Consider the following 12,266-nt stretch of genomic DNA (forward strand, 5'->3'; position numbering starts at 1 on the left):
TTATTGTCCACACCGTTATTGTCCACACCGTTATTGGTATACACAATCTGAAACGTATCTAACAGAAACGTTTCTTTATGGTTTCTTATATTCAAATTTTGGGGTATGAAAGCTGTTTATGTTTTTCCAAAATTACATTACTTCAAAGTGAAATTATGTTTAATGTCAAAAGCTGCTTTACTTTCAATGCCATTAAATTAAAGAAATGATAGTCAAACGTACACCTTCCCTTTAAGCAAGTATAGCGAACCATTGCTTAAACAAGGACAGGTCAGGAGTATATTTTCAGAGTAGGTTTGATTGTTTTAACGGAAGTCCTGTGGCCTTGTATATATTTACCGCAATATCAGAGTATTGAACTGTTACTAATACAATACCTATTGTCATGTTGCACTTGCATGAACCGTTACCAGTGACGTAACGTGTGTGTGGGGGGGGGGGGCGTGACCCCTTATTATGTCTGTGCCCCATGCCCGGCCCACCCTTGCATTTGAATTAGGATTGGACATTTCCCAAACTAAATGATACGTTTCATACGCTTTAAAGTGATAATGTCGATTTTTTTTTTTTACTATTTTCCATTTTAACACAGATAGTAAGCATTTCTATATTTATGTCTATACTATTGCGCCAGACTTTCGTAAGTGACTAGAACAAAAACGCTTAAAACATGCTTACAATGTAACAATTCAGTATTGTACTAATGGACCCTTCCCGTGAAATATGCTAATCACATTCACGCATGCGTACACCCCCTGTTTGTTGGCAAACGCCATAGAGTTGTGCAATAAGCAGACGCGCAATCGCGTCTGCGTCACGCACCCATTAGCCGTGTATAAAACAGCGCGATAATTTTGCCAACCAAAATGTTAGTGCGCAGGCGCTATGTGCAATTTACATATTTCATGGGAAGGGTCTATTACAGACTTTACCTTTTGTTAATTGTTTACAACAACAAAATTGTAACGAAATTTCTTTACACAACTATCAGGCATGCAACTTTGCCTCGGATCAGCTGATTTCCACTTTTTTAATTCTCAGTTTTACCATTCAAATTTGAAAAAAATCATTGACAATTTTAATTTCCTCTTCTTTGGTGAAGTTACAGTTACATGCTTGAACTATTGGCCGGCTGAAAACTACACAAGGATCGCATGTGGTGCTTTTACTCATTTGCATATAAAGTAAAAGGTCAGTGAAAATCTAGCTTCAGTTTGCTGTCATTTCATCCTCCAACGTAATATAATGCAGCCGAGCCGTCAGACTGTAGCTGTTCTATGACTGAAGCTTCTTTAGACAGCAAACAGTCGTTGTTATGTGTGACGACGAACCACGTACAGGCTTCGCTGATGCAAGCGGCTGCACATTTTAGCATAGATCTATTGATCGTCTTGAAAACCACGTGATCAGAAAATGTCTTTCCTACTGTGTGTAGGTAGACGTTCTTCTCTCTACGCTTACACGTAGAGATGCTTAGTGTAGATGTAGACGGTTCACTACCCTGAGATGTAGTTAAGTGATCCTTCTCGGTTGAGAGTCTCCCCTCTTCATCACCTGAGGGCGTGGTCATGATGTCATCCTCAAGATGGTGCAGAGTTGTTGAAAGCTGCACTGTCTGGAAATCGCCACCCTCCCCTGGTGTCTCGGTTATATCTTCGGTAATGGGGACGGTTACGGGAGCTGTACAAAACGGTTGAAGAATGAATCACATTATTACTGTGCCCAAACCCGCTCTAATAACATTGCCTGATGTTTTATAGTTTTAGTTTTAAAACAATATCTGCGCGCATTTAAACACAATTTTTTTCCCGAGCAAACGGTACACTTTTTGATTACCATGACAAAATATATTAAGATCATGCAATACGAACCAGCTATGCATTCCAATTTCGTTGAAAAATTAAAATAACTTCTCTATAGAAAAGCTTGTAACACTTTCCACAATCCCTTGAGCAAACGACGGCATTTTAGCAATCAAATTTTACCATCCATACAGACAGCGGACCAGTCTATGATTACACCAACCTTCTGTGGAAGGGCGCCCTCCGGTTGTTGTACTCTGCTCATCGTCAGAATGTGTAATAGGTTGTAGTGTCTGGATAACCTCATCTCCCATTTCAGTTACGACTTCAGTTACAAGAACTGCAATTAAATTGAAAATCAAATAGGTCAATTGAAATGATGCTACAGTGTAGTTGGTTGCCTCCAAGTTGCCGGAAAAAACTGCCATGTGTGGCAAGGCCCTTAATATTGTATAATGAACATTACGTGCTGCTTTGTCACTCGTCATGCGTTCAACTATGTAATGTTTAATCCCGATGTTACTGTATTATAAGAAAGTCAAACAAAATATGTATGTAGTAATGGTGAGATGTCTTTATGTTTTCAGGCAGACGAAATTAAACCGAACAATTTGGTTCAACCCAAATCATTTATGTAAGCGCTTTGTGTAAACCAAAATAAGATTTTAAATTGTGCATGGTTGAAGTATCACTATAAGAGAGGTTTTAATATGACTATCTCTTTAGAGAAATGTTGGTTAACGACTCAACATTTTGATCAGATGCTTTGATTGTCTTCGGAAGAATGCTGGACTCTGTAAACCAAAATAAGCATTAGTTGATAATAAAAAAAATAGTTGACTGTTTTTAGATCTTTGGCACTCATAAAAGCTTTCTTGTTTTTAATCAAATTTTGGATAAACAAATTTATCATACAGTAGATCTACCTGATTTCCATGGTTTTTTTTATTTTGACAGTGCTCGTTTGAATTTTTTTTTAGTGAAACACCCACAAATTATTGACATTTTCGTCCTGCTGTGAATCATCGCACCTTCAGTTATCAAGTTTTCCTCTGACGTTACTGTCATGATTGGTGAAGACGTCTGGGTATCCACAAGTTGCACAACTGTAGTAGACTGCATGGTCTGAATGTTATCCTCGGCGGGTGTCTCCGTTATGATTTTCGTTGCGAGAATTGTTGATTGAGCTGTCACTATAAGCAATTAGGGAATATATTGTCAGTCATAAGGGTCATTGTTATGTGGTCATAATATGAGAGCTCTTCAATGAGACTCCGACTTCAGCTCTGTCAGCCATCTTGTAGCCATGTATCGAAAGCCGAAGCCGGTGTCCCAGGGAAATCTTGCCGCCGGAGATTCTATCCTCCTTATGGGAACTAAACGTGGGCTTGAGGAGGTTGACTCAAAAGAGGGCGCTATCAGAAGAAGTGTACAAAGTATGAGGGGACAGAAACTCCGTGGGGACAGAATCTCCTGCCGAACCGGTCTTTAGCAATAATGCCGTTGTGGTGTTTTTTACCATATAGCTATATAGCTCTATGGTTTTTACATAGAGATTAAATTAAAACACCCCTGTTGTTTGCAGTGTAATTCTATGCTTACCATTTTCAGTAGTTTTCACATTGAGCGTAGTGGCAAGAGTGGTTGTTATGACTTCTAAATTTAAGAACAAACAAAACATCGTTAAACAAAATTCTGTGAGTTATTTATTGATTGTTGTTACACAAGAGAACCACCAAGTTTTTTGCAGTTCAATTCTAAACTTACCGTTTTCAGTAGTTTGCACTTTGGTCGTAGTTGCAAGAGTGGTTGTTATTATTTCTAATTTAAAGAAAAAACACAAACACAGTAGAGTTGTCAGTAGTCTATGTGATTTATTTCTTAACAGTTCTTCCACCGTTGTTCAAAGTTGAATTGGGACAACTCATCTTCGATTTGGGAGAGTTTGTAAAATTCAATTCGTAATCTTTTTTTTAATCACAAGAAAATAACTTCAGTTGTTTGAACATTGATTCTAAACCAAGATCAAACAAAACAAATAGGAGAGGCTTTTTTCTATGACTTTTTTTTCACCGTTATTCAAAGTTGATGGGGTTAGCTGCCAATTATGAGTGACGTACCGATCCTTGCTCTATGCATGAATACACTAACAAGTTGTGGAACTCGTTAAAAGAACAACATGTGGCCCACTTGCTCAATGCATGTGACCCATTTGCTCACGTGTGGCCCTCTTGCTCACTTGGTGCGCAAGGTGACAATTCAAAATTTGTTTGTAAGTTTCGGGACTAACCGGACCTTATGAAATCTTGAACGGCTAATGACATGACATTTGTAGTTCTTTGCTATGGAAATATTTGTGCAGTTTAATTCTGAGCTTGCCGTTTTCAGTAGTTTGCACTTTGATCGTAGTTGGAAGAGTGGTTGTTGTTGTTATTATTTCTATAATCAAGAACAAACAAAACAAATAGTAGAGGTTTGTTCTGTGATTGTTTTCCTTTATTTTCGGTTTGGGAGAGTTCAATTCTTACAGTTTTTAGTTGTGAAGAAATAACAAGAAAATTTATTTTTAACTTGATCATTTCAAACAAATTCCATAAATACTTCCGTCTAAACATTGAAACTGTTAGGGGAGTCTTATTAGAAAGGTAAATATGGAATTACTATTCACAAAATAAAGACAAAATACGAACCGTTAAACTGGGAAAAGGATTACATTTTCTCTTCCTAAAACAATACGACATCATGACTATAATAGTGTCCACACAAAGAAATGAAGTATTTTTAGTGCATTTACTCGATTCCTATTGTATATGGGTGCTTTTGCAACCCGAAATTTACATTTCCAACACTCCAAAGAAAAATCCACGGCCGCATTGAACCAACCCTGGGACGCAGGGGGTCTGACACATGATTTGACCCGGTATCTCTGTCTAAACATTGACCCAGAAATGGGTCAAACTGATACAATAAAATAATAATAATATTAATAATAGCATTTATGAATCTGATGTAAAACCATTAAATTCAAATGCGTCAGTCAAGATGGAAAAGAGGGAATTCTCAAGTGGAAGGGAAAGCAAGTGTGAATAGGTGTCTTCAGTTTGATTCCCATTTTAAACCGGATCAGCCCGACCCAGAATGGCCCCCTTGTGATCCGGCACCCGTTTATACAGTGCAGTAACTCACCCTCCTCGCAAATATATTTCTTGTTGGAGTTACAATTGTGAGCTTTCCACGTCTGGCTTGATACATGAAGAGTAATACAGTCATCATCATCTCGTTTCCCGCTGTCCGGCCAGTTGGTGTACCCCGGGCCTACCCCATCCAACCATAGCCATGAATCGCCTCCAGTTCCCACGAGCCCCATCCAGTAGTCACTGGTCGAGGCACCGAACCCTACAATAGCATCGGACAGTGCTTGGTTCTCGTCGGCTGAGCTGACGTAAACAAGATGGCTGCCGGTGGCTGCACAGGCATCCCTTGCGTCGCTCCAAGATTGTTTGGACGTCACAATGACGTAGTTCGAGTTGGAAGTGGAATATTCTAATAGGGAAAAATAGGGAAATAATGTTTTAATGGATGTAATAAACACCGGGGATAAAAATTACTAATTTGGTTCTACCCTTACACCAATGTGCGTTAGCATTGTCTACTCAGTACCTTTCCCGAGTTTTGTGGACAAAAGATCCAAGGCATATCTGAACATATGATGCTGCCACAAAGCATTGATTCTCTATAAGAATAATATTGTAAGTATGCATTTGTATAATGCTAATCTTGACGCATATAATCCCTTCATGTTAAGACAATCATAATAAAGAGGAAGACATGCAGATGATGGTGGTATAATTTTCTATGCATCAAGATGTTAGAGACCGTACTAGTCATAGTCATACTCATAAAACACTAAACGTTGGCAAGACTGCTACAAGTTTATGTGTTATGATCTTTAAAGGCACTGTACACTATTGGTAATTACTCAGAAATAATTGTTAGCACTAAACCTTACTTGGTAACGAGTAATGGGAAGCTGTTGGTGGTTTACAATATTGTGATAAACGACTCCCTCTGAGCCATCGTTATTTTCGAGAAAGAAGGAATTTTCCACCAATTCGATTTTGAGCCCTCAGAATTAGGTTTTTAGACCCTCAGAGTTAGATTTTGAGATACCAAAATCAAGCACCTGAAAGCACACCACGTCATGTGACAAGGTTTTTTTTTCTTCCATTATTATCTCGCAACTTCGACGACCAATTGAGTTTAAACTTTTACAGTTTTTGCATAGGTTGAGATATCACCAAGTGAGAAGACTGGTCTTTGACAATTACCAATAGTGTCCAGATTCTATATTTAAATTAAGACAGAAGTAGTAACCTACAGAATCATTGTGCATTCTCTTAGAACTCTCACACACGGGAGATTTTTTTGAATGTTTTACTCTCATCCAAAAAGAGAACATACTTACGATATGAAGACTCTTCACTGCTGTGACAAGAAACCATGGTGATAAGCCATACGCATGTCAGAGCAACGGACACAGACTGCACAAAAAGACAAAAACTATAATTGTTCGGTCACAATTTCTATAATTATTAAGCTCAATTTACTCCTAAATCACAAACAAAGATTGAATATGGAATTTAGAAAGAATTAGGCCTGTTAAAATTCGCCTAATATTGTTTGACCGAATTTGTCAAAAAAGAAAAAAAAAGTTCGGTCACAATTTTGAAAATTACAAACAGTTAAGAAATAAGGAATTTAAGGAGAAATAGGCCTATTGAAATTTATATTCGGCTAAATTTGTTACCGTAATCGTACTTAAAGGCAGTGGACACTATTGGTAATTACTCAACATAATTATCAGCATTAAACCTCACTTGATAACGAGTAATGGGGAGAGGTTGATAGTATGAAACATTGTGAGAAACGGCTCCCCCTGAAGTGACGTAGTTTTCGAGACAGAAGTAATTTTCCACGAATTTGATTTCGAGACCTCAAGTTTAGAATTTGAGGTCTCAAAGTCAACCATCTGAAAGCACACAACTTCGTATGACAAGGGTGTTTTTTTCTTTCATAATTATTTTGCAACTCCGACGACCAATCGAGATCAAATTTTCACTGGTTTGTTATTTTATGTATATGTTGAGATACACCAAGTGAGAAGACTGATCTTCGACAATTACCAATAGTGTCCACTGTCTTTAAGTGTCAATGTTTTTTCTTTTGGGATGTGGAACATGAACTTCAATAACCTCACTATTTTCTCTTAAAACAATTTGTCTCCCAAACAACCCAACCGACGAAACACACACAACCGACGCGCCGATTGTGTGTGCACCTAAGCCACTATTTAATTACTAAGTAACTATTTAAAGGTACTGTGTACACTATTGGTAACTACTCAAACTAATTTTTAGCATGACAACTTTCTTGGTTACAAGCAAATGAGAGATATTGATAGTATAATGCGTGACAATTGCTCCCCTTACTCTGAAGTGACGCAGTTCTTGAGAAAGAGGTCAATTTCTCACTCAAATATTAATAAAAGACGAAGCATTTTTTGCAACGTTGGTGTTTTTTCCTTCTTTATTCTCATGCAACTTCGATGCCCAATTGAGTCCAAATGTTCACAGATTTGTAATTGTATGCATTCTCCATAGTACAACCAGTGAGAATATTGGTCTTTGTGTCCAGTCCCTTTAAAACAACCTATAACAATAAAATGTTGCTTACTTTTGTAAACTTACATAGAAAATCCATACAATTGAGAGTTTAAAACTAGTGAGAGATTTTCTATCAAATTCCACATCAAATTGTTAAGCTACTTACGATTCGGTTGGTTCTGGCCATCTTGTCCAGTAGGTTTACAGCACGAAATCAGTACCTTCAGCGAGTGGTGTGGAGTTTAATTACAACATTCATCAAACGATGACGTCAGTGATTGTGTGTCCCGGGACGCGCACACCCAAATCCATGTCTCCATGACATTTATACATCCATTGGGGACTTTCTTGAATGTTTATATCTCCATCGGGAGAATAGAAACCCACACCGTTAATTACCAACCAATAATACGATGTAGGATTTGTTGACTTGGCGGTTGTGTGTACACATTTTCTAAATGCAATAATGTCATGAGTATTTGAACGTTTTTATTGATCGGTCAACACTAGTAGTGATTTTAATATGAAGCTTGAGGGAAATGTTGTTATAGCATCGGGTGATTGTCAATTAAGTCACTGTCGTGTGATCGGATATTTGGAGAGAGAGGGGGTGATGGGTGTGGGGGGGGGGGGCAGAGGGGCGAAGTAGGTATAATTGGACAAAATGGCATGACGATAAAAAGAAAAAGAAAACAAAAAAGAAAAAAAAACGTTTTGGTGGAGGGTGGCAAAGGGGTAACAATTGTATTGTTTATGTGCAAATTTAAAAGCAATGGACATCTTTGAATTGTCAAAAATCAGTATTCTCACTATCCAAACATATGCATACAAAACACAATAATCTGTGAAAACTTTGACTCAATGGTCATCGATATTGCAAAGGAATAACGAAGAAGAAAAAATACCATTGTTGCACAAAATGTGTGTGATTTAAGATGCCTATTAATAAAAGGCTTCAGGTCTGAAGTCTTTTAATATTTGAGTGAGAAATTTCCTATTTCTCCAAAAATACGTTACTTCAGAGGGAGCTGTTTCTCACAATGTTTTACACATGGCCAGACGACCACTTCAAGGCGAGGGCTACATTTGGACAATCGACCAAATCGACTGCCACCAGGGGCACGTTGCCACCTGCTCATTGGGGCTGAAACAGGGTAATCCCTTCACTGTGCCTGCCCTTCACAATCCGTAAAGATGTAGGCATGTGCATCATACATGGCCACCGTATACAGGAGCCTGGCTGGAGCAAAATGCACTCTTGTCAATGTACACAGAATGTTCAGTGTTGAAATACTTTGCAGTTACGTAATATAATAAAAGACAACAATGGCCCAAACACTTTCTTTCGTTACATCTTCTGTGACACCTTTAATCCATAACGTATTTATATAGGACTTTTGGGAAGGCCGTTGTGTGTGAGCGGTCTTCACTGCAGTACTGAAGTTGTTATCTTTCAACGCTGTGGAGACTCTGAGGTCGAGTTGGTTCCACAAGAGAGATGGGGTGTTTTAGAAAGGTAACAAATGTTCATAAACGACAATTTATTATAACTGTCATTTTGTTTCATGCTTAGAAGTTTATCTGGTCATGGAACACACTTTGTTGGTTCTTAACTCACCTGCTATTTCCTAGAATGCGTTTACAGGCAATGGACACTAGTGGTAATTACTCAAAATAATAATAATAACTTACTTGGTAACGAGAAATACGCAATTTTGAGATAATGATGGACATCTACACTACTTTGTCTGTAGACACTCAAACCAATTTACCAAACTGTGAACTCCTACAGTGCTCACCAAACATCAACAAGGCCAATGGAGAGCTGTTGATATTATAGAACATTGTGGGAAACGGTCCCTCTGAAGTAGTTTTTGAGAAAAGGGGTAATGTTTCACTCTAATTAAACACTTCGAGACTGAAGCCTTTTATTGTGCATCTGAAACCGTACAAAGTTGTGAAACAAGGGTGTTTTTTTCTGTCTTTATTCCCTTGCAACTTCAATGACCAATTGAGCCAAAAATTTCACAGGTTGTTATTGTATGCATATGTTGGGATACACGATGTGTGATATGTTGGTCTATGACAATTACCAACGGTGTCCAGTGCGTTTAAAGGGGACAGAAGAATGTCGATGGGTTTTTAGCTGCCATTATGAATGGCATGAATACACTATTTGATGTGTGATATGAAACTAAATTTGATGTGGGCCTACATAACATGAAGTCCTCGATGACTTGGTTTGCACATACATAGAGGTATAGCCCTTTATGTGCATGGGTGATAAGGGTGTAAAGTGTTTGTACTTTTTGAAACCAACCGGACCTATAAAATATACCGTCAATGACATGGCTTACGACGTGTGTAGTTCTTTGTTATGAACATAAATTTATATTTGTTAAAGATGAAATCCATTTAAACGGGTGCTCGTCACACGTCCATGGCTTTTACAAAAATGTTGGGGGGTGTCCACGTGGACACCAGAGTTCCTCTACACTTCTGGGTTAACTTTTAAACAAACTTCGCTTCCGTTGATTTAAGAGTGGCGTTTTGATTCCCTGCGATGAATTTATTGCAGATAATACCGAGGCGGAAAATGGCGGTGGTTCTTGGCGTGATTGCCGGCTCTCTCCTGTGGCTCATGACGAATCACATCGAGGGAAATCCAGATTTGGAGCTCGACAGCGTCGACAAGGCAACTCTCTTGCAAGGCAGAAGCCGAGTCGTACCGTTTCCAAACGCCGAAGGACCCGTGCCGGCTCCGAACGCCGGAGGAGGACTCGTATCGGCTCCGGGCGCTGGAGCACCCGTCAAACGAGTCCTGATCTTCGGCGACAAAGAGGGAACGGAAGAGTGGTTTGAACTCAATGACATCTTATCTGTGTTTCGACAAAACAGTCAGGGTCTTTGGGTTGGCCGTTTTGATTGTCCAAAACACGGCACCACCATCGAGTATACATTGACTAGTGATGTAAAACAATTTGAAGGCAAGGACGCGATCATATTCGGGATGCTTCCGAAGATTTTCAGCTTGCATGGTGCTGCTTTGGTACAACTTCAACCGAAAAAAAACCAAACATGGCTTTACTACAGTACCGAAACTCCGTACAGAGTGGGTTCTTGGACTGGCTCTCTGGTCATGGAAAAGCTCAAATATCACGTCATGATGACGTATAGACGGGATTCTGAAATTCCAATTCCATTCGGTTACTACAGAGAAGGCGTACCAGCTGCAAATCATGGAAAAGCAGTACTTGATCTGACGCAAAAGAAGGATCTGATTGTTTGGATCGCCAGCAACTGTGCCCAAGTGACATGGCCAAGGTTTCCATTCATGGAGCAGCTAAGAGAACTTTTACCTGTTCGTGCTTACGGACATTGTGGCAATCTCACTTGCCTTCCAATGCGATCCCACCGCTGCAACCAATTATTCAAGAGCTTCAAGTTCCACCTTGCGCTAGCTAACAGCGAATGCCGGGAGTACATCACAGAGAAGTTCTGGACAAATTCTCTCATGTACGACGTCGTGCCAGTAGTCTACGGCGCACCCAAAGCAGATTTCGAGAAACTAGCCCCACCAAATTCCTTCATTCACGTCAGTGACTTTTCCACTCTGGAAGACCTTGCAGACTACATCAAACTTCTGGACCAAAACGACGATATGTATCTGAAGTATTTTGAGTGGAAGACAAAGGGTGCGGTGACCCCATATTTTCCAGTTACTCTACCGACACTTTGCAACATTGTACCCCATCTTTTTAACGGGACCACGCAGTCCATTAAAACAATCAAGAATTCGCCTTGGTATAACAACTGCAGAGAGACTCGACCAAACCCACATATTCCTTACAAAACATTTGTAAAAGAAATACAAATCAAGAAGTACCCTTCATGGAAACCATGGAAATTAGACGTTTTTAAACCAAATATTTCATCTGAAGTGCTCAGTCGTGCACCCTGAGTTTCAAAAACTGATCAACAATGTATTATATCCGATGTGTTTTTAGTGACCATGGCTTTTTTTGTTTTACTGTTTTGCTTAAACTACTGAGGCACAAGACAAGTTTGGTAAAATTGTCAAAGACCATTATTCTAACTTGGTGTATCTCAACATAATGCATAAGTTTGTGAAAATTAGGGCTCAATTGGTCATCATAATTGTAAGTCAGTATAATGAAAGATAAAACACCCTTGTGTACAATTGTGTGTGTTTTCAGATGCCTGAAAAGGCTCCAGGCCTGAAGTCTTTTTCATATTCAATTAATTTGAGTGAGAAGATTTTTCCTTTCTCAAAAAGCTAAGTTGGTCATCGAATTTGCAAGAGAAAAAATGATTTAAAAAAACCTTTTTGCATTACTTGGTTTGCTTTCAGTTGCATGATAAAAGGCTTCAGAAGTCTTTTATTTTTTGAGTGAGAAATAACCTCATATCTCTCAAAACCTACGTTACTTCAGAGGGAGCCGTTTCTCCCAATGTTTTAAACTGTCACCAGCTCTCCCATTGCTCGTTACCAAGGAAGTTTTTATGCTAACAACTATTTTGAGTAATAACCGATAGTGTCTCATTGCTCCTTTAAGCAGATATTATCGTTAACTCAGAAATATTTCACAGTATAGAGATATTTGTGCATCGAAATAAATTCCAGCACTTTTGAGAGAGCAGAAGCTAGATTTAAAGGTACTGGCCACTATTGGTAATTACTCAAAGTAATTATTAGAATAAATGCTTACTTGGTAACGACATAGAGCAAGGAACAGAAGGAGTTACAACTACATGGAGTCGTCTTCAAAGGTTCCATGTG

At 38.9% G+C, this 12,266-nt stretch overlaps 2 protein-coding genes across 2 annotated transcripts; one reads left to right on the forward strand and one right to left on the reverse strand.

Annotated features, from left to right (window-relative positions):
• Window positions 1-901: 901 nt before the first annotated feature.
• Window positions 902-7,638, reverse strand: LOC117291659. The gene is made up of 8 exons (XM_033773501.1): window positions 7,632-7,638; window positions 6,268-6,343; window positions 4,989-5,345; window positions 3,570-3,623; window positions 3,405-3,458; window positions 2,834-2,995; window positions 2,026-2,142; window positions 902-1,680 (listed from the first exon to the last, which is right to left on the reverse strand). Exons 2-8 carry the CDS (start codon window positions 6,302-6,304, stop codon window positions 1,226-1,228), a joined length of 1,236 nt encoding a protein of 411 aa, XP_033629392.1. The 5' UTR covers window positions 6,305-6,343; window positions 7,632-7,638; the 3' UTR covers window positions 902-1,225.
• A 1,175-nt stretch (window positions 7,639-8,813) lies between these two features.
• On the forward strand, window positions 8,814-11,575 carry LOC117291658 (alpha-(1,3)-fucosyltransferase 6-like). Its single transcript, XM_033773500.1, has 2 exons — window positions 8,814-8,981; window positions 10,044-11,575. Exons 1-2 carry the CDS (start codon window positions 8,964-8,966, stop codon window positions 11,424-11,426), a joined length of 1,401 nt encoding a protein of 466 aa, XP_033629391.1. The 5' UTR covers window positions 8,814-8,963; the 3' UTR covers window positions 11,427-11,575.
• The last annotated feature ends 691 nt before the right edge of the window (window positions 11,576-12,266 follow it).

Source organism: Asterias rubens, chromosome 6 (assembly GCF_902459465.1).
Source record: "Asterias rubens chromosome 6, eAstRub1.3, whole genome shotgun sequence".
Classification (NCBI taxonomy): Eukaryota; Metazoa; Echinodermata; class Asteroidea; order Forcipulatida; family Asteriidae; genus Asterias; species Asterias rubens.